At 36.4% G+C, this 23,421-nt stretch overlaps 2 protein-coding genes across 2 annotated transcripts in view; one reads left to right on the forward strand and one right to left on the reverse strand.

The window, feature by feature from the left end:
* Positions 1 to 23,421, forward strand: part of ARHGAP6 (Rho GTPase activating protein 6) — a 458,118-nt gene that overhangs the window by 26,577 nt on the left and 408,120 nt on the right. The window lies entirely within an intron of this gene.
* LOC118636026 (polyadenylate-binding protein 1-like) lies at positions 1,832 to 3,831 on the reverse strand. Its single transcript, XM_036271086.1, has 2 exons — positions 2,077 to 3,831; positions 1,832 to 1,927 (listed from the first exon to the last, which is right to left on the reverse strand). The coding sequence occupies exons 1-2, from the start codon at positions 3,829 to 3,831 to the stop codon at positions 1,832 to 1,834; spliced, it is 1,851 nt and encodes a 616-aa protein (XP_036126979.1).

Raw genomic sequence — 23,421 nt, forward strand, 5'->3', positions numbered from 1 at the left:
CTCTGGTCTTTTCTTTTTCTTATAAGGACACTAATTCCATTATGGAAGTCCCATTCATATGACCTTATATAACCCTAATTACTTCCCAAAGGCTCTACCTCCAAATACATTGCGGTAGGCTTCAACATAGGAAGTTTGGGGTGGACGCAAATATTCAGTCCATAACAATAGTATATCAACAGAATGAATTCTATCCATTTACATACTGCTTCTATGTATTTGTAAAAACTGGAAAAGTTTTTAATTGGACAGGTGAGCAGCAGTTCCTGCTGAGATTTAATGTATCAAATAGAAGTAGAAATTATATTTAAATTCTTTACATTGTGAACATTTATGCAGAATCTGTGGGAGTTAGATTTAGGTCAGTCAAAAATGCAATTTTCTAAAGGAAGATAAAGAAAACAAATAATTCCAAGTCCCTAACTTAGAGAGTTAATGCTCAAATCAAATTGGAGCTTTGCCAATTGTAAGTTAAGCTATGGTCGGGGCACTTCAATTCTCTGCCTCCAAAGGCAAGTTTAAAAAAATTATTGAATTTATTGGGGTGACATTGGTTAATAAAATATGTAGGTTTCAAGTGTACAATTCTATAACACATCTGTACACTGTATTGTGTGTTCACCATCCAATGTCAAGTCTCCTTCCACCATCATTTATCCCCCCTTTACCCTCTTCTACCTTCCCCACCCCCTTTTCTCTGGTAATCAACATACTGTTGTCTGAACCTATGAGGATTTTTTAATAAAAATCTTTTAATGTTGACCTTATTGCAGGTGCACCCCTTTCCCTCCTTCTACTCACCCCTCCTCCCCTCCCTTGGCCTTCACCAAACTACTGTCTGTGTCCATGGGGTATGTGTATATGTTCTTTAGCTAAACCCTTCACCTTCTTTATCCAGTCACCCCCACCCCCCTCACCTTGGGCAATGGCCAGTCTGTTCCATGTATCCATGCTTCTGGTTCCATTTTGTTCGTCAGTTTATTTTATTCATTAGATTCCACATATTAGTGAGATCATATGGTATTTTTATGTATGCTTAATCCTTTCACCTTTTTCACCCAGCCCCCCAAACCCCCTCCCCTCTGACGGCTGTCAGTCTGTTCTCTATATCTATGAGTCTGTTTCTGTTTGTTAGTTTATTTTGTTCATTGAATTCCACATATAAGTTAAATAATATGGTACTGTCTTTCTCTAACTGTCTTATTTCACTTAGCATAATACTCTCCAGGTCCATCCATCAAAGGCAGGTTTTAATAAGTCACAGAAATAGTAATCCCAAAGGCTTTCCTTATGTATTATTTATTATGTTAGGAAATGAAGTATATCTTTCCAATAGTCATCACTATAAACGTACTTCAACAATTAAGCAGAAACCAGAAGAAATTTGCTTTATCTTATTTTTATTTTTTAACCTGATATTTGCTAATCTGTGTCCAGTAGCAAACATCTGCATGTCTTAAATACTCCCAAGTTTTACTAATAAAGAAGTTGATAACAGTGCTTCACTTCTAGGTAAAATATTAAATATTAAACTTTTTTCACTAGAGCAAGAATTTCATAAGCCAACCACAGTAAGGAATTACAAACTTAAAGTAAGAAATGCTTTAAATTTTTGTACTTTGCTGAAAATTCTTTTTCTTAGATTGCATAAAACATCAACTCATTTTTATATTTTACTATCTTTTTTTTTTGCATGTATTGTTAAGTCAATAAGTCATCTAGGACTAACATTACATTTGCTAGACCTGGCATTTTATCAGTTCATAAAGTTCAAAGTCTTTTTCAAAATTTATTTTATATTTCGCATTTTTCACTATAATATTTATGTTTTTCAATGTTTAGATATGTGTCTTTGGTGAAGCACGAGTTTCTTCTTGTCCCTGATCAGTTTTAAAGTTGGAACCCCGGTGGCACTGTTAATGGCTTTCTGGCAGCTTGTTGATCCTCTTGTTGATCCTCTTGTTGATCCTCTTGTTGATCCTCTTGTTGAGCCTCTTGTTGAGCTTCTTGTTGAGCCTCTTGTTGAGCCTCTTGTTGAGCCTCTTGTTGAGCTTCTTGTTGAGCTTCTTGTTGAGCTTCTTGTTGAGCTTCTTGTTGAGCCTGGCAGGCTTGTAGTACAGCTACAGCTTCATCAACCTTAGAGCGAAGAGACTCTGGAGACTCAAGCATATGAAGAAGTTCTGAATTATCCATCTCCAACAACATGCCAGTGATTTTACTAGCAAGAGTAGGGTTCATGGCTTGAATAAGAGGAAACAGCCATTCACCCAACATTATCTTTTGCTCTTCAGGAGAGGCAGATGCCAACGTGGAAGCAATCAAAGACTTCTCACCTTGTACGCGAACAGCAGGCTGTCTCATGGTAGCTTGTGGTTGTGCATTAAGTTGTTGAGGATTACAAACTCCTTCATTATATTCAAACTGTAGAACAGTGCGGGCAGGAGGAGTAGTTGAAGCAGCACCAGCAGCTGCAGGGTGTGGACCCATTGTCGGTCTAGCAGTGGCTGGGTCAACAGCACTGGGCATATTTTGGAATAACTGAGGTTGAGCAACTTGGCTAGAAGGACAGAATGCAGCACAGTCCTGAGCCTGTGGAATAGCTGACATGAAGTAACTGGGAGATGCTCCTTGGTAGGGGCTCATTAGTGGGTTGGGCACAGCTGCTGCAGTTGCCATTCTCTGCATATAGTGGCTAGTGAGGTGAGCCTGGCGCTCTTCTTTGTACTGAGCAAAAGATACATACAATGGCTTGTTGGACACAATTTTACCATTCATTTCTGCTACTGCTTTCATGGCTTCTTCTGGGGAGGAGAAACATACAAAACCAAACCCCCTTTTGCGGCCACCCTCCATCATAACCTTTGCACTAGTGATTGTACCAAATGGAGAAAACTCTTTATAGAGACGTTCGTCATCAATACCATCAGCAAGATTTTTCACATAAAGGTTAACACCGTGGTATTTGGTGATCTTGTTTTGCTTAATTTCTTCTAATTTCTGCTTAAGTTCTATCTCCCTTTCCTTTTTTTTCTGAGCCCGAGAAACATAAATCTGTTTTCCATCCAGCTCCTTTCCATCCAGCTCCTCTACAGCTTTCTGTGCATCTGCATGGCATTCGAACCTTACAAATCCAAAACCTTTGGATTTTCCACTGTCGTCAGTCATTACTTTCACACTTAAGATAGGTCCAAACTTGCCAAAGAGATCCATAAGACACTCATCACTCATGTCTTCCCCAAAATTCTTGATGTAAACATTGGTGAACTCTTCTACCCTAGCTCTGCGCTCTGCTTCTCGTTCGTTAGGAGGCTTAAATTGCCCAACAAATATTTTGCGATCATGTAGAAGCATGCCATTCATGCTTTCAATAGCGTTTTCAGCTGCTTCCCGTGTCTCAAAATGTACAAATCCATGACCCTTGGAACCATTTTCATCACAAGCCACCTTACATGAAAGGATGTTACCAAAAGAAGAAAACATATCATAGAGAGCTTTATTATCAACGGATTTGTCTAAATGGTTAATGAATATGTTGCCTACGCCACTTCTGCGAAGTGATGGATCACGCTGAGACCACATGATGCGTATTGGCTTGCCATTTATGACATCGAAATTCATGGTGTTCAAAGCGCGTGTGGCATCCGCGGGCCGGTGGAAGTTCACATACCCATAGCCCAGCGAGCGGTAGCTGATGGCGTCCCTACAGATCCGGATGGAGAGGATGGGCCCGATAGGGCTGAACTTCTCATAGAGCACTGCTTCGGTGACGTCAGGGTGTAGGTCTCCCACATACAGCGAGGCCGTGGGGAAGCTGGTGGCACTGGGGTCCATCTCGTCAGGCTGGCACAGCGCCATAGTCCTCGATCTTTCTGTTAGAGGAGAGCAGAGCAAGAGCAGGGCCTGAGGGCCAGAGAGCAGCAGGGGGGAGGGGGGAAGCGTAGAGGGACAAAAATGTTCTAGAATCGACAACTTCCCAACGGTCTCAGGTCACAGAACTCTGACCTCTGACTTCCGGCTGGGGAGTGAGAGTGGCAGTGTCCCGTCCACTCTGTGCAAGACCTCAGTCCCTTGGTTCCTTCTTACTGCTGCTGTGGGGCCACGGGCGGATCGGTCTTGGCTTTGGCTGCTTCGCTGGTGTTTTTATTAAAACGGAAGAAAAAAGGGTCTCTGGCGGAGGAGATGCGAATTTGGGGGGAGGGGTAAAATTTTTGTTTTCTTAAAAAAAAGATTTAAAAAATGTTTAAAAAATACTAATTGTGTCAAGATACTTCCATCAAGACACTTCCATCATCAGAAGTATCCCACTATGGCCCTTACAAAACCACATGCACTTCCTTCTGTACCTTTCACCCCCTTCCTTAACCCTGGGACCATTAATCGATTTTGATTTCTAAAAGGTTATCATTAATGTTACATAAATGGAATCATATACTATGTAACCTTCTGGGATTGCTTTAAAAATGTTTATTTTTCATTTTCAGGAAAAAGACTCTCCAGCATAATCCTCTGGAGAATCATACAAATTAATGCATGTATCAATAATCTGTTGCTTAAAAAATTGTTCTTTCCTTTATTGATGTTAGAGAGAGAAAGAAATACTGATGAGATGAGAGAGAACATCAATTAGCCGCCTCCTGCATGCCCCCACTGGGGATCAGGCTCACAACCTGGGCATGTGCCCTGACTGGGAATTGAACCAACAATCTCTTGGTGCATGGGTTGATGCTCAACCACTGAGCCACACTGGCCAGGCTAATCTGTTTCTTTTTATTGCTAAATATTAGTCCATGGTATGTGTGTGTCAACGTTTGTTTAACCATACACCTTGACTCTGCTGGTGAATACATGAACCTATACATATAATTTAATTTTTACAAAACTAAACACACACACAGAAATAAGTACAAGTAAAATCAGGTATATCTAAATAAGATCAGTGAATTGTATCAATGTCAATATCCTGGTTGTGATGTTATATTATAGTTTTGCAGGCTGTTGGGAAAAACTGGATAAAAGGATATACTCATCTCTCTGTATTATTTCTTACAATTACATGTGAATCTATAACTGCCTCAATAAAAGTTTCAATTAAAAATAATAATAAATATGTGTTCCAAACCTGGAACCCACACTTATACTCTCAGCACTAACCACCTAGGAAAAGGGGCTAAATATTAAACTTTTTAAGCTTTATCATTGAATCATCAGGAGAACATCAACATCATATTTAAAACAAATACTCCTGATTCATTAAAGGACTGCAGTCAATATTAAAATAGTGGCTTACTCTACACCAAGAGTCAATAAACTATGGCCTATGTGGCAAATTCAACCTTTCATGCACGTTTTATACAGCCTGCTAACTAAGAATTGTTTTATATTTTTAAACGGTCGTTAATGGATAAAAAAGCTGTGGTACATATGCACGATAGAGTACTACACAGCTGTAAGAAAGAAAGATCTCTTATCCTTTGAGACGACATGGAGGGACCTGGAATGTATTATCCTAAGCAAAACAAGCCAAGCAGAGAAAGACAAGTATCATATGATCTCACTTATTTGTGGAATATAATGAACATAACGGTCTGAGGAATGGGATAGTCCCAGAGACGTGGAAGTGGGGTACAGACTGACAATCCCCAGAAGAGGGGGTGGTGTGGGAGAAATAAACCACAGAACTTGTATACATGTATGCATGAACAATGGACATGGACAACAAAGCTGGGGACAGGGCAGGGAGGTAGGGGAAGGGGGAATCAGTGGGGGAAAAAGGAGAAACATCTGTAACAAAAATAAATAAATAAATAAATAAAAAATAATATTTTTTTCTTTTTTAATTGAATTTATTGGGGTGACATTGGCTCACAAAACCATATAGGTTTCAAGTGCACAGCTCAACAAAACATCATCTGCACCCTGCATCATGTGCCAAAAATTAGAAAATGTCTCAGGATGGGGAAAAAAAAGAGGAATATTTTTGTGACATGTGAAACTTACATAAAATTGAAATTTTAGTGGCTATAAATAAATTTCATTGGAACATGCACTCATCCATTTATTTATCTATTGTCTCCGGCTGCTTTCATGCTACAACACCAGAGTTGAATAGTTGTCACAGACTGTGTGGCCCTAAAATAGTTGCTATTTGATTCTTTACAGGAAATGTTTGCTGACCCCTGCTCTAAACTTCTGTGACTCCCTTTGCCCACACTCTGCGATGTTTTAAAATAATACTAGAACATACACAACATGGGGAATGACGCAATGGTAAAAATAAACTTCATTTTATCTTTTTAGGGGAGAGATGATCACAGTTCATCTGGAGGAACATTTTATTTAAAGACATAATGCACAGCACAGACATAGAGCAAGATCTTTTATCTATGTATATTTGAAGTGATCACAGATTTCCAGGAGCCCAAATTTTCTGAAGCTAGCTCTGTTCCCTGTATGTGAGTGACATGTCCTTTAGCATAGAGGTGATAATAAACTCTATTTTATCTCTTTCCAGGTGGTCCAATGAGTTCTTTCATTGTTATTTCATTTCATCCTCTCAATAACCCTTCAAGTAAATGTTGCTTTTTAATTTTAGTGATGAGGAAATAGGCCCAGAAAGATGATATTATTTGCCTAACATTTCACAGGTAATCAAAGGTCACTCCAGGATCTACACCCCAATTCATCTAACTTCTAAGCTTTTCTCAGAGTATTTTGTCTTATTGCTAGTCAGAGGAATCGTGTCATTAACACAGGACAAATCTTTCCCTAACTCATTGATTATTTTCTACCCCTAACTTTTCCTCTACCAATACAAATAAATACAGAACCATGTCTATGCATTCATCACTTTTCCTTCCTTCCATCCATCCATCCATCCATCCATCCATCCATCCATCCATCCAACATCCTCTCTCCCTCTCACTCACCATTAATTCAAACATTACATGTTGATTGAGCACCTGGTTCATGCCAGCTAACTACACTAGGCATTAGGCATACAATTGTGAACAGAATAGGCACGATCCCTGCTTTCAGGTCTCTTTTACCTGCCAGAGCTACACAAATGATTAGTTTTTTTTTGCCCACATATCTCTAGGGCTCAGACATCTCCATCACATGTGTAGTTTGATGTCTTTACAGTTCACAATCTGCCCTTTGGGAAGTCACTTAAATTGGACATCTTGGATAGATGTTTTGCTTTTACAAATGGTCTGTATAGTGGAATGAAGATGTTATAATTTGATTTCTGAAATGAAGGATGAAAAATACAAGAGAAGTCAGCTTTTTAAAAACTAAATGCAACACTACATAAATATTTTCCTCAGAGGCACTAAACACATGCCAACTTCTAACAATGATATATAAATATACATAAAGATATAAAATATTTGGTTACACATTTTTCTTGATCCTATCCCAAAATATTTTCATCTATTGTTTTGAGAGAACAGAAGCTGGCAGGGGTAATTAATAGACTTGACCTCTAGGGTGAACAGACACACACACTGGTTGGGGGAGCCTTGGATTCCTTTCAAAGGACTTTGCTGGTAAAACTTGGAAGTGCTGTGTGGCTGCTGGGAGTTATGTTTTGGTAGTAGTTACTGGTTAAGCTCTGTAAATTTTCCTTTCAGACGTCTGGCTGTTTCTCAAAAATTGCCTTTAAGAATTGTATTTTATAAGTTAAGAAGAGAAGCTATTATTAGCTGTGTGTTTGTGGTTAAGACATGAGGTCAGATTTGGCAGAGAACTCTTAAGGGTGTGTGAAGTGGAACCTCAGCCCAGCCATCCCGCGGCCACTTGGTGCCTTGGAGAGCAGCTTCTTCCTGAGCAGAGAAGGAGTGACTCTGCTTTCCAATTTGTGGGAATATGTGCTTTAATAATGGAATGCTGCCTTAGGGAGTTAGGAGTGATTTATAGCAAATTTCTTTTTCAGAATTTAATGTCCTAATGAGGATATATATATATATATATATATATATATATATATATATATATCCATATTCATAGTTGCTTAATTATACCAGGGACCATGTTGGTCTTGTTTATTATTATACCCCCACCTCCAAGTGCAATGCTTGGCATAAATACTACATATTTGTTTAATGAATGAATGAATGAGTTAAAAAGGACAATAAAGAGGAGGTTTAGAAAAATTAAGGCCATATGTTAAATGGAAGGATAGATCTTTGTAATCAGAGAACAGGTGACTTGACCATCCTCATGAATGGCAACACTGTAATAAATATAGAAGTTCTCTGGACCTAAGGAAAGTGAACTGTGAGGTTATGGGCTGCACTGATGCTGAAATCACTAAAGGTACTGGCAGAAGACGGAGGTGGAGATGGAGGAAAGTAGGCAAGTCCCCTCCTTTCCTAGCTCTCTCTTGGGATGAATTAAATAATTTTGTACTGATAAATAAAGATGTAAGACCTGCAAGACACAGTCTCCTATTTATGTGTGCACATGCATGCACCCCCCCCCCCCACATACTGTAACATCTGAAGTATATGAGATGATCACATGACAAAAACCAATTAAACACTCATTGTAGATAAATGACCAAAATTGGTGGGAGAATTATGGAATGATTAGAACACATAATTTCTGCTGATAGCAAGACACGAAATATTTACAGGCATCTGAAATATTAAAACAACAAGAAAACAATTCTGGTTTTGCCAACTATCTTTATATCTATTTTGTGCAGAAGTCTCCATATTAGGGAAATGAGTTAATCTATCATTGACCACTTGCTTTGATGTATAGATTTTGGGTGGCATTTTCTGGGGTGCTCAGGAGGAAGTGGTTATCATTATTCCAGTTCATAGTGGTACCTAAAATTGTGTATGGTTAGAATTTCTTTATACTCTGATAATCAACTTGCTGTAGAGTACCAGAAAAGGGAACATAGTCTTGCTGCTGTTTGCACAGATGCAAAATATACCCCAAACATAGTATTTTAAAAGGAAGCTTTTGTAAAAAGACTAGAAAGGCTTTCACTAAGATATCCTTTAAATCTTCAACAGTAGATAATAATTCAATTCCCTTTTTATGGATTCACTTATATCTTTCCTGACTTAAAAGATGATATTGGGGAAAAGTTGCTTTTCCAATGTTATAGTAATATAATTTTCTCCGTAACTTTCAAATAATTTTCTTTGAAATAATTTTGGATTCCTTTTCAGAATCTTTTCCTTGACAGCAAAATCATAAATATTTTTCCCTATGTCAAACATTTTAGGTGACAATTGGACTCACCTAGTACATTTTGTTTTCCTCTGTAATCTCAAACATTACACAAGCCAATCCTTTTCACAGTTGTGGCTTAATGAACAATTGGATAACAAAGTGATTTATTAACACTTTGGCTCATCTTAATTTTTTTCCTCTCAAATTTACAGTGACAGTCACTATACTTTTATACTACATTGCTAATGAAATTTTACCTATGGGTCAAAAAATAGAGACAAAAGACAGCAAGTTGACTGGAGAAGTAACCTTTAGAATTTGAAATTTGTGGAAGCAGTAGCTTTGTTCTGAATAGTGCATGCTACCCAAAGGCTTGGAGCTTGTTAATGCCACAGTCTTTGACCTGCACAGGGGAAATGATTTCTACAGTAACAATAATAATCATCATTTTATGAGAGATTATTACTTACCAGACCAGGTACTGAGTGAACTAGATCAGTAATTACATCTTATGTAAATTCTGTTAATCCTCCCTTTAAAGATGAGGAAAATGAGGCCCAGAGATTAGATAATATGCTCAAAGTCACAAAACCAGTAAGGGCAGAGCCAACAGTTGGAGGCAGGTTTGTGTTTCTAGTCACTTTGGCTTACATTGTTGCTACCACTTTATTATTATTGTTCATTACAACTGGGAGAAACATGATAATAAAGACAATTTATTGTGACCTGTATACTTATGTATTTCTGACTAAACTGAGCATTTGCATGTTTTTTAAAAATCTCTGTAAGCAGTATTAATTTATAGGTAACATTCTGCAATGTGTTTTCTTTGCTCATCCTAGTTCTGATTATTCATAAGTGTTATATAATAGTCTATTCTACAAGTACAGTATCAATTCGTTATCCATTTTTCCTACTGATGAGCTGGGTATTCTTCAAAATTTTCTTGGCTATTCTTGGACCTTTCATTCCTATAAGTTTTATGATAAGCTTATTAAATTCTTGAGCAATCATGTTGGAATTTTGTTTGGAATTGCTTTGAATTTATATATTAACTTAGGAAAATTTACCTATGTATGATATTGAGTCTTCCAATCATGAAATAGTATACCTCACCATTTACTAAAGTAATGTTTTATATTCTTAGCAATATTTTAAAATTTTCTCAATATGCTATGTACTAATTTTATTACATGTATTCCTAGGAAACTTATAGTTATCTTGATATTTTGTAGGATAAATTTTCTTCATAATTTGGTTATTACTGATGTATGGTAAGGCCATCGATTATTGTGTGTTGATCTTGATTTGGCTACCTTGTTGAATTCTCTTGTTTGTTCTAATAGTTTATAAATTCTTCAGATTTTCTATGGAAGATCATCATATCTTCACCAATATGGGCTGTTTTATCTCTTTCTTCCAAATTTTTATACCTCTTAACTATTATTTTGTTTTGTTTTGTTTATAGAGATTATGGCCTTCAGAAAAGGTTTAAGGGAAGTGGTGATCTTTTCTTTTGTCTTAGATTTTTAAAAAAATATGTTTTTATTGATTTGAGAGAGAGAGAGAGACAGACGTCTATCTGTTGCCTCCTGCACACTGCCTATTAGGGATCAAGCCCACAACCCAAGCATGTGCCTTGATCAGGACTCGAACCAGTGACCTTTTAGATCATGGGATGACGCTCAACCAACTGAGCCACTCCGGTAGGGATTGTCTTAGGTTTAAAAAAAAAAAAATCATCAAGACTGGTCTCTTTCATTATTATTTCCTAAGAATTTTTTTAAAAAACAAATGAGTGATGAATTTTTAAAAGAATTTTTTCCTAAATACAATGAAATGCAGGTATTTTTTTTTTTTTAATATACTGTGGTATATTACACTTTTAGATTTTTAAAACCTTGAACCATGATAGATTAAAAAATTCTGCCATATTTTCTTTCAAGTTTTGGCATCAATATTCATTGTCAGGTCCGGCTGGTGTTGTTCAGTGGTTGAGCATCGACCCATGCACCAAGAGATCGCCAGTTCAATTCCTAGTCAGGACACATGCCCAGGTTGTGGGCCAGATCCCCAGTGGGGGGCATGCGGGAGGCAGACAATCAATGTTCTCTCTCATCGATGTTTCTATCTCTCTCTCCCTCTCCCTTCCACTCTCTCTAAAATCAATAAAGAAAAAATTAAAAAAATATTCATTGTTAGATAGGTCTCCAATTTTAATTTTTCATACAGTCTTTATCAAATTGGTACAAAGACAATCTTAGCTTCATTCAGAGAACTGGGTAATCTTTTCCATTTTCTGAAGTAGTATGAGCTAACTCTGAAACCATCTGGGCCTGTTGTCATTCTTTCAAATTTTATTTTTCAGTTACAGTTTATATTAAATATTATTATGTATTAGTTTCAGGTATACAGCATAGTGGTTAGATAATCAATACTTTACAAAGTGATCTCCTTGATATTTAAAGTACACACCTAGCACCATACATAGTTAATGCATTATTGACTATATTTACTATGCTGTCTTACTGATTTTCTGTCTGGAAGATCTATCTATTGATGTCAATGAGGTGTTAAAATTCCATACTATGACTGTATTACTGTCAATCTCTTCCTTTATGTCCATCAAGATTTGCTTAATGTATTTAGGTGTTCCCATGTTGGGTGCATAAATATTTATAAGGGTCATATCCTCTTGTTGGATTGCTCCCTTTATCATTATGTAATGTCATTCTTTGTCTCTTATTGTAGCCTTTTCTTAAAAATATTTTTTCCTTTATTGATTTTAGAGAGAGAGGAAGTGAGAGGGAGAGAGAGATAGAAACATCAATGAGAGAGAACATCGATTGGCCACCTCCTGCATGCCCCCCACCGGGGATCGGGCCCACAACCTGGGCATGTGTCCTGACTGGGAATCGAACCGGCGACCTCTGGGTGCATGGGTCAATGCTCAACCACTTAGCCACACTGCCGGATGTAACCTTTGTTTTAAAGTCTGTTTTGTCTAATGTAATTATTGCTACCCCACTTTTTATCCATTTCCATTTGTGTGAAATATCTTTTTCCATCCCTTTATTTCAGTCTGTGTGTATCTTTTGTTCTGAGGTGGGTCTTGTCTTCTTACCATTCAGCTATCCTATGTCTTTTGATTGGACCATTTAACCATTTACTTGGAAGTGATTATTGATAGGAACATATTTATTGCCATTTTATTCTTTATAATTATGTTCCTCTATTTTTTTCTTTCTTCTTAAAGAAGTCCCTTAATATTTTTTGTAACACTGGTTTGGTGATAATGAACTCCTTTAACTTTTTCTTGTCCGGCAAGCTCTTTATTTCTCTTTTGATTCTAAATGATGGCTTTGCTGGCTAAAATAGTCTTGGTTGTAGGTCCTTGCTTTTCATCATTAAAGGTATTGCTTTAGGTTCTTCTATCAGCTTCTGTTACTGATCAGATTTACTCTAAGTCTTATAAGTACTTCTTTTTAGATTAAGCTACCATTTGTCTCTGCTGGCTTTTAATATTGATATTTTTCAATTTTACTAAAATGTGTCTAGGTATGGGATTTATTTGTATTTATGATACTGAATATTAATAGAACACTTTCAACTGAGTACTCTTATTTTCTTTGATTCTGGAAAACTCTTGTATATTCATATTCAAATACCACTTTCCAGTTGCTCCATACACTTAACAATATCCAATAAGAGGTTCTAATGGATAAAAAAGCTGTGGTACATATACACAATGTAGTACTATGCAACGGTAAGAAAGAAAGGTCTCTTATCCTTTGAGACGACATGGAGGGACCTGGAAAGTATTATCCTAAGTGAAATAAGCCAAGCAGAAAAAGACAAATACCACATGATCTCACTTATATATGGAATATAATGAACATAACAGTCTGAGGAATACGGTAGACCCAGAAACATGGAAGTAGGGCACAGACTGACATCCCTCAGAAGAGGGGGTTGGGGGGGTGGGAAGAGATAAGCCACAGAACTTATATACATTTATGCATGACCAATGGACATGGACAACAAAGCCGGGGATGGGGCGGGGGTAGGGTGGGGAGGGGGGTGCCAATGGGGTAAAAAAGGTAAAAAATCTGTAACAAAAAAAATAAATAAAAAATTTTAAAAAAAAGAGGTTCTAAATGTCTAATAAACCTTTAAAGTTGGAGCTCTTAAACCATCTTTTCTGATTTTTAAATGCTCTTTCACAATTAAAATTTTTTTTTCTCTTTCTGTGGGCTTCTGGGCAAGTTTCTTTGTACCAAAATCTAGTTTATTAATTCACTTCTCAGCTATTTCAGGTCTAAAGATTATCCAATTTTTTGAATTTTTAATTTTAAAAACTATATTTTTCAAATTTTAATTTATTTCTTTTTATATTCACCTGTTCTTTTCTTATTTTTGCCTTATTTTGTGTCATAATTTCTTCTATTTTTGTAGGTGTGATTTTATCTTTTATTTTCCTGAACATTTTAAACATATCTTTTAAGAAGATTTTGTCAAGCTATTTTATATAATTAATTTTATCAGAGTGAACTCATATTCTGAATATTACTATTATTGGCTCTCTTTTTCTGTGTTATATTATTTCACATGTTTTGTAATTTGGGTTCACAGGCTAATTTTGAATGAAATTTTTTTGTTTCTGTTTTTCTAGCTCTCTCTTGATTTTGTACTTTCATTCTCTTTCTCTCTCTCTTTTTTTTTTCTTTCAAGATGTTACTTTGCTAGGAACTATGTGGTCACAACAGCAAGAGCAATTTTGGTTGTCACATCTAATAAAGTGCAGAGATGACCAACACATCTGCAGAACAAACATATTCTTAACCACAGACATTGAACATTTTTTGAAATCCAAATGTTGGGAGTCAAATATAAGACATCTCTCTGAGTTCACTTTTCATAACAAAATGTCCAATGCATAACATTCTCTGAACTTTCTTTCATTTAAATTAGAATCAGAAGAACATTTCTTTTTTAAAATAATCATATCATCATTTTAAGAGGGATGTGAAGATTTGCCACAGGTCAAGCACTTCTGTGGATAACAATGAAAATCTGTATATATTTATTTTGGAAGTAGTTTCTTAAAATAGATTTTCACAAAACCCTTCACTAGTCCCTCTGTTCCTCTGTCCTAGCTCTGGACTGCCAGCATTTTGAGAGTTAACACGTAGCTCTTTATATTATGAGTAAATTGATTTTTGTTTTCAGTTTTATTTATTGTTTATAAAAATATTTCTTTTTTTAATTTTCACATATTAATTAAAATTTTTACATTATATGAATTATATGTCCATTCGAAAAATACAAAGGAACCCAACTAGCTCCACTAAACTATATACTACCAATGAACTGCTCTTAACATTTCAAAGTTATATATACTAAACAAATGTATAATTTTGTAGGTAACATTGAATAATTAACCTTAACTCTGAGCATTGCTCCATTTATTAAAGTTTTTATTTCTGACATCATTCCTTTACCCATTAGGTAACTCACTATTTGTGAGCCTGGATCATATTTCCTTTTTTTCAGTGTCTTCTCTCCCTTCTCTCTCTCTCTCTCTCTCTCTCTCTCTCTCTCTCTCTCTTTCTCTCTGTTTTATTGGCATCGCTTTGTGTCTGGCATTTTCCAATAGACTTCCACCTGAACCTCCAGGGCAGACTCACATCTTTTATGATGGTTTGGAGCTCCTGTACTATAGTGATATTAGAAATATTGCAGAAGCACATTCTAAACCAGTAACAGCTTGATACAGATCTTGGTCTAGACAGATCTTGCATCCATCCATAGGTCTAAAGCTTCATATAACCCAGGATTTCTCAATAGGGAAACTGTTGGCATTTTGGATCAGGTGATGCTTTGTAGTGAGGTACTGTCTTGTGCTTCATAGGGTACTTAACAGCATGCTTGGCCTCTACTTGCTAGATATTAGTAGAACTTATTTCCCTTCACTTATGACCAAAAATGACTCTAGATATTGCCCAGTGTTCCCTATGGAACAAAGTCATATCCTCTCTCTGACTAACCAATGGTAAATACTGGAATTAATTGGCAATATTTGACTTTAACTTCCTTTAACAAGAAGAGGGGTCCAAATCCAGTCTATCTTTTAAGCCCAGGGTCTGGATTAAGCTCCTCATATTAAGTAGAGGACTTTTAATCCCTCACCAGAAGACATTTCCACCTCCCACTGCCTGTTTAAGGGCCCAGCACCCAGCATGCTGTAACGTCACACTGACCACTACTGGTTCTTGAGGGTGTATGTCTTAGTTTGTGCTTAGCTGTTGTCTTTTTATGTTCCCTTTTTATATTTCACTTATCACAACTACATATTTGAAGTAGTGAGGACACTATATAGCATGAACTTTAAAATTTCTTTCTTACTCATAAATCATAGAAAAAAAGTTTTGCAAAAAATAAGTTTTTTTCAGCGTTTCAAATTTTTCATGATAGTTCAACTCCTTTGGATGCTTTCTTATTACCTTTCTACCCTTACTTGATTGTGATTTTGATTCATATTTTTAAAATTTATAACCAAAGCTTCCATAAACTTGCTTTATTTTATCCAAATTCTGTATTTCAAATATTGATCAGACTAACTAAAACCTCTAGGCATTTAAACAAATTTTTATCTTTCTTCATTGATTTTTAGAGAGAGAGGAAGGGAGAGGGAGAGAGAGACAGAAACACTGATGAGAGAGAACACTGATTGGCCGCCTCCTGCATGCCCCCCACTGGGGATCAGGTCCACAATCTAGGCATATACCCTGATCTGGAATCAAACCAGTGACCTCTTGGTGCATGGGTCCATGCTCAACCCCTGAGCCTCACTGGCCACACTCCTCTGGGCATTTTGAATGATTTATATGGACATCTCTCTATGACTTTATGTACTTATTACTTTGGGATTTATCACAGGCATTTCCTGTCACAAATTAAGACAATGAGATTGTCCTACAAAGTAAGAAGTAAAGTTCTGCCTGTAGTTATAATGTACAAGGATAGTGCAGACTGTGAAGGAGAAGAGGGCGGCAGGAGGTTTAGACCTTGCTGGAAAATCTTCAGGAATGAAGCAAAATGTAGCCAAGTTGGATCCTACCCCAGCCCTTTCCCTCCATGTTAAAGTTAGTTAAGTCAATTCCAGCACCTATTTATAGTTAAGCCTTGGTTTTGATTAATGATGTTGGACAGGGATAGAAAGGGGGAGGGGACTGCTAGGAGAAAGGGAAGAGGCAAAGCTGCCAAAGCTGATATGATGATCTGTAGTTTGGACCCTACTCTTCATCGCACACAGATTTCTGGCCAAACATAATAAAAATTATTTTTATTAGAGGGCAGTAATCCATGTCAACATTTGCACTATAAGCCAAATGAAGACATCAAATTCTTAAATACTGAATAAACTATAGGTCAGATTATGCTGCCCCTTTTCATTCAGTCACCAGACATGCATTGTCATGGACACAACCTAAGATTGAAATGTCTTTATAAGTTATTCTTTTATATGTTAACAAAATGAAATTAATAAAACAAACCTGCATTAATGTTTAAACATAAATTGTTTTTGAGCTGTAAAGAAGCTTAGAGACACCCAACAGGTCTAATACTTTAATATTGTAGAGGAGAAAAATCAATATTTAAGAGCCAAAGGGACTTGCTTACAGCTGTATAGTATCTTGGTTCCTGAACAGGAACTAGATCTTATACCTTCCCCCCAAGCAAGAGCTCATGCTTCTTCTGCCCAAAAGAGAATCAATTTTAATTTTGGTAGCTAGCCATAAATACTTTTCTGGTTGACTTACATTCTCTGCTTTTAAAGTTGGAAATAGATTAAAGTTTATAGTTCTCATAAATTAGCTTCAGTTATCAAGGAGATTAGGGTATTATTAATCTCTCTTATTTAATTTTTTTTTTAACTAAAGCCCACCTTCCTTGAAAAGTGATATACAAAGGAGTAACTCTCTAGCTGTGTACTCACTCAGATATGGAGGATTGTGAATTGGGTTGGCCTGCATTTTAAAAATCTTTATCTGCCTATGATCACATGAGTTTAAATATTATAGAACTGTAGAACTTACAGTGACTATGCTTGTACTTCTATTTAGGTAAAATGTCCTCTTCTTTGGATATGTAGTAGTTCACTCAAAGCAATTTGCTTTTATGTCAGAATCTCAATAGCATGGGCTGGGTAATAAGCATCCATTTATCCATAAGCCATGGTATTGCATATAAAGAAAGGATGATCTGGCTGCAACATCTGTCATCCCATTGATCGCTAGGGTTGATTCGGCTAAACTGGCTGCCTAGGCGGATGTCCTCTCCCTCCCTCACTGCTCCATGTGTGTCCCTCCCTGAAAACCTTCCCCAGTAGAGGAGAGGACAATTCTTTGGTCAAGGGTATATGAGTAGCTATGCTCCCCTGCTAGAACCTTCAAATAAGCTCTCAATAAATTTGTTATATAGGACAATCAAGTTTTTATATCTTAGATTCATCTTTTTTTCTCTTTAGTGATTTCTACTTGTGGCCCCATGTATGTTGTGCAAATCAGTTAATCATGCATGGTCCAAGTACAATGTACAATGATTCATTGGGTAAAGTACTTTTAGAGAATCCCTTGTATTATAAATGTGGAGACGGTGTACATCTCCCAGAATATATAAGCTATAGTCATATAGATTTCTACTTACTAAAATAGATTAATATATTTTGGTAGATCCTTCTATTTTGAAGGAAACCTGATGTGCAACATAATCTATCTGTGTGTGCATAATGCTGTATTAGTTTCCTGTGGCCACTGTAACAAATTACCACAGACTTAGTGGCTTAAGACAGCACAGATTTATTATCTTATAGTTCTGGAGTTCCGATGTCGGAAGTGGGTATCAATGGGATAAAAATAAGGTGTTGGCAGAGCTATATTTCTTCTTGAAACTCTAGAGGAGAATTTTTTCAATTGCCTATTCCAGCTTCTAGAAACTGCCTGCATTCCTTGGCTTGTAGCCCCTTTCTAAATTTTCTTTTTTTTTTATCCTCACCCGAGGACATTTTTCCATTTTTTGTTCAGGTAGAGTGGGGGCGGAGAGAAAGGAACAGAGAGAGAGAGAGAGAGAGAGAGAGAGAGAGAGAGAGAAACATCGATGTGAAAGGGACACATCGAGTGGCTGCCACCCGCACGACCGACCAGGGCCGGGGACAAACTGCAACCGAGGTACGCGCCCTTAGCGGGAACCGAACCGGGTCTCTCAGGACTGCAGGCCGACGCTCTAACCGCTGAGCCAAACCGGCCAGGGCCCCTTTCTCCATTTTCAAAGCCAGCGGCATGATGATTTCTGGTTTCTCTCAGACACTGCTTCTATTGACACATCTCCTTTTCTGACTCTCTTGCCTCCCTCTTTTTATTATAAGGACCCATCCAGATATTCCAGTATCATCTCTCCATCTTAAGGTTATTAATTTAATCACATCTGCAAAGTACCTTTTGTCATGTAAAGTAACATATTCATTAGTTCCTGTATGATGATGGAGTACCATTGGGGTGGGAGATATTATTTAACGTATTTTGAAAGAGCCTGATCTCATGCTACTTTGTGAAATGGATATGATATATACTGTTTCAACTAGATATTTTCTATAGCAATAATCTCTATAGCACAATGTCCAAAGAAATGTAATACAAGCCACAAATGTCAGCCATCTGTAGACTTTAACATTTTCCCAGAGCCACATTAAAAAAGTAAAAAGAAACAAAATGAATTTTAATGAATTATTTTATTCAATTCAGCAAAGCCAAAATATTATTGTCAACATACACCAATATAACATTGTTGTAAGAATGTATGTGCTTTATTTCACACTGTCTTCAAAACCCAAATTTTATTTTATTCTTATAGTTCACCTCAATATGGACTAGCCATATTTCATGTGCTCAGTACCTGCATGTGGCTCATGGCTCTGGTATTGGAAAGCAGTGTTGTGGCCAAAGTTTTTATAGTTCTCTACCTATTTAAGAGCCAGGTTATTTACTCAAAGGAATGGCATCTGATGGTTAACACATTGAAATAACAATGAATTGACTGCCATAGGCCGTGACCACTGATTTTCCCACCCAGGATAAACTACTCAATTTGAGGAAATTATGGCCATTTTGAATAATAAAAACTTTAGTTTTTAAACAATGTTTGAAGCCTGCAGCTGGTAGGCTTAGTTGGTTGGTACATAACTAAGGAATGATCACTTGATGTGAGTTTAATTTTTGGTTGTAGACTTCATTCTTAATTCTTAAACCAGAATTATTAGAAACATCTATGGATTCAAAAGGGAGTGAGAAAGAATGCAGAAGGAGTAGAAACAGAATAGACTGTTGGTTACCAGGAGCTGGGGTGGTAGTGGTGGGAGAGATGGGGAAATGTTGGTCAAAGAGTACAAATTCTCAGTTATAAGATGAATAAGTTCTGGTGATCTAATGTACAGCATGGTGATCATAGCTAATAATGCTGTATTGTATACTTGAAAGTTGCTAAGTGAGGTCCTAAATGGTCTTGCCACAAAAAGGAAATGGTAACTATTGACGTGATGTGATGGAGGTATTAGCTAACTATGGTGATAATCATTTTGCAGTATGTAAATATATCAAATCAACACTTTGTATGCTTTAAACTTATACACTATTGCATGTCAGTTACATCTCAATAAACAAGGGAAAAAGAATGCAAAAGGATTAGCTGGATTATAATACTACTTCTGAAATAATAAAACTGAAATTGCATCTCTATGGATATTGAATTATGGTAGAACTCTCCTCTGGGAGAATTCTTTTTCCCTCTCATCTCAAGCGATGTGTCCTAACAAACATTTGTAGTGTGTGTACTGACAGCTGATTGGATCAGAATCTGGTTTTCTCTTCTGAAATTCAGAATTGGGATTGGAACACCTTAGTTAGTTTGGATGTCTACAATGTGCCGGAGCTAGAGATTGGGTGTAGAGTATTGAACAAGAGAGAGGTTGTTGTTCCTATAAAGCTTGCATTTTGGCAAGCAGTTATGTTCAGCCATGTACAGATGAATAATCACATGGAATTATGATTTTTTACTTCCTCCCAGGGCCAACTGTACATGTGGCCCTTTTAGTTCTGTGAGATTGAGACACACAGTATCTTTCCAATGATTGTATTTGGAGAATTACGCTAGTTTGAAATGAATTTTTATTACCTATAAACCAAAAGAATGTGTGGGCACCTCTACATATGAAATGTTTTTGATGACTTATTTGTATGCTGAAAAATAATCTCCTTCTTTTTCAAAAGGGGAAAATTTCTTGAGGATATAGGTCTTGTCTATTTTTACTATTTTTCTTTCTCCAGGGCTTAACACCAGAAGATACAGACACTCGACAATGTAGTCATTGTGTTAGATGATTTTGCCTAACTGTGGGATATTCTGAGCATGTTTAAAGTATGATGTCCAGTAGATCAGGTAAATTAACTGCATTTTTGACTTATGATATTTTCAGTTTATAATGGGTTTATCAGGACATACCCTATTGTAATTCAAAGACTATCTGTAATATTCTGTTTACTCCATGACATATAATTTAATACAGATGAGTGATTTAATTATTAAACTAGTGTTTTTGAAGCAAATTCTCTAAGAAGAACCAAATTGAGATTATTTCCCTTATTTTTCATTGTAGCTTATAATATTAGTTGTTGTGAAGATTTTGCCCTGGTTGACTCAGAACTTTGTTGGAAGATGCCATAAGATTACAAGTTATTTGTAGACCCAGATTTATGGCTACATTTAAACATAAATTTAAAGTGGAATCTAAGGTCACTATGATAAGCTATACTTTTATATATGGCCTGATTTTAATAGTAACCAAGCAGCCAACAATAAGAACTAGATTACATTCCTTCATAGCTATTCTTAAAATATATATTTACAAGGGAAGATCGATATTTTTAAATCCTGAACATAACCTCAAATTGTTAGTTACTTTCTTTGCCTATAATTCTAATTCTGTTAGCTTCATGAATTTTTCCTCTGGGTAACTCAAACATCACCTGACCTATCTCTGAACACTAAATAATGGTGGGAATATCTTCTTAACTTGCTTTTAATTAAATAAAGAATGTGGAACCAACTATTGTGCTGTAATTACTACCAGCAGTCCTCCTTTTATATCTACTCATGTCCAGATCTGGCTTTTTCAGGGAACTCTTGACAGGAAATGTTGCCTATGAATGACCTGTGTAAATTGTGCATAGTGACTGTCCACTATTTCTTTGGACTTCTGTAGATATTATCACTTGAGAGAGTGGAAACCATGATAAGAGAAATAAGGTTCTTTATAAAGCAGCGTAGAATGCAGGAAGGGGTGAGAATTGTTTTTTGTCAAAATGAAAAGGAGCAAAAACTGTTTGTAGGTGACAGCTAAGCATTTAAATATGCTTCCATTATTTTAAATGTAATCCATAAAAATTATAGGAATTATAAATATAATTCATGAATTATCAACTCTAAGAAGAAAATCTCACTTAATCAAATTAATACTTATACTTACTGAGCATCTTGTTGAGGGAAACAAGAACAAAGGAAATATGAAACAGATTGGAGAGAAACATTGAATGAGGTGATTTTGCAATATGGTATTTTTAATCACCACATTTTGAGAAACAATTATGTTTTGCTAAATGTCTTTCTTACATATTTAAGCTATTAAATTCTGACTGATAGAGAAAGTGAAAGTGGCAACTAAATTCAACAATGACTAAATTTACTATTGGGTCCATATGGAGTTTTAAGATTTTAAAAAGTAAAACTCAGCTTCAAGAGATCTAAAAGCAATTTAAGAAATAGGGTCTTTTACACTAATAAGATGTTCCTACTGCACTTTTCCTCAATATCTCTGGATTAGGCCTAAGAGAGATCCTGGCCATTGACTTCATTCTCATTTTAGCTAATAATGTGACCCCACTGGGGATCCATCCATTCATTCTCTCAGGGTTCATACATTGATCTTGTGCTCTACAAGGACTGCTAAGAAGCTTGGATCTGTATGGATAGCCCGTGACCTCAAAGAGATCATAAAGCATGCACACACTATGAATAAATAGAAGCTGCAGCCCCTTTTCAGGATTCTTTGAAGTTGGTAACAGAGCAAGGAGCTTCATTGAATGCAAGACTACACTTTGAGAACCATTAAAAAGAAATGGACCCAAGACAATATGCTCAATTAATATTTGACAAAGGTGGCAAGAGCATACAGTGGAGTCAAGACAGCTGTTTCAATAAATGGTGTTGGGAAAATTGGACAGCTACTTGCAAAAAAAATGAAGTTAGAACACCAACTTACACCATACATGAGAATAAACTCAAAATGAATAAAAGACTTAAATGTAACTCGTGAATCCATAAAAATTCTAGAAGAAAATGTAGGCAACAAAATCTCAGACATCATATGCAGCAGAATTTTCACTGAGACAACACCTAAGGCAAGATAAACAAAGGAAAAAATGGACACAAGGGACTACATCAAACTAAAAAGTTTCTGCACAGCAAAAGAAACAACCATCAAAAGAGAAGGGATCCCACTATATGAGAGACCATAATTGCCAATGATGCATCAGACAAGGGGTTAATTTCCCAAATATGTAGAGTGCTCATACAACTCAACAAAAGGAAGACAAATTAAATTAAAAAATGGGCAGAGGACCTAAATAGACACCTCTCCAAAAAGGACATACAAATGGCCAAGAGACATATGAAGAAATGCTCAACGTCACTAATCATCAGAGAGATGCAAATTAAAACAACTATGAGGTATCACTTCACACCTGTCAGAATGGCCGCCATGAACAAATCATCAAACAACAAGTGTTGACGAGGCTGTGGAGAAAAGGGGACTTTAGTACACTTCTGGTGGGAATGCAGACTGGTGCAGCCACTGTGGAAAACACTATGGTGTTACCTCAAAAAATTAAAAATTGAACTGCCATTTGACCCAGTGATCCCTCTTCTAGGAATATACCCTAAGAACCCTGAAACACCAATCAGAAAGAATATATGTACCCCTATGTTCATAGCAGCACTATTTGCAATAGGTAAGATCTGGAAATAGCCCAAATGTTCATCAGTAGACGAATGGATAAAAAAGCAGTGGTACATATACAGAATGGAGTACTATGCAGCGGTAAGAAAGAAAGATCTCTTATA

The sequence above is a fragment of the Molossus molossus genome, unplaced genomic scaffold (genome assembly GCF_014108415.1).
Source record: "Molossus molossus isolate mMolMol1 unplaced genomic scaffold, mMolMol1.p scaffold_m16_p_2, whole genome shotgun sequence".
NCBI classification, from domain to species: domain Eukaryota; kingdom Metazoa; phylum Chordata; class Mammalia; order Chiroptera; family Molossidae; genus Molossus; species Molossus molossus.

What these genes read in the sequence shown, in the direction of transcription:
- LOC118636026 (XM_036271086.1), bottom strand. Translation starts at nt 3,831, where the DNA reads ATGGACCCCAGTGCCACCAGCTTCCCCACGGCCTCGCTGTATGTGGGA. An exon ending in AACAAGAAGCTCAACAAGAA is followed by an intron (nt 1,928 to 2,076) that starts GCTCAACAAGAA and finishes ACAAGCTGCCAG; the next exon opens with AAAGCCATTAACAGTGCCAC.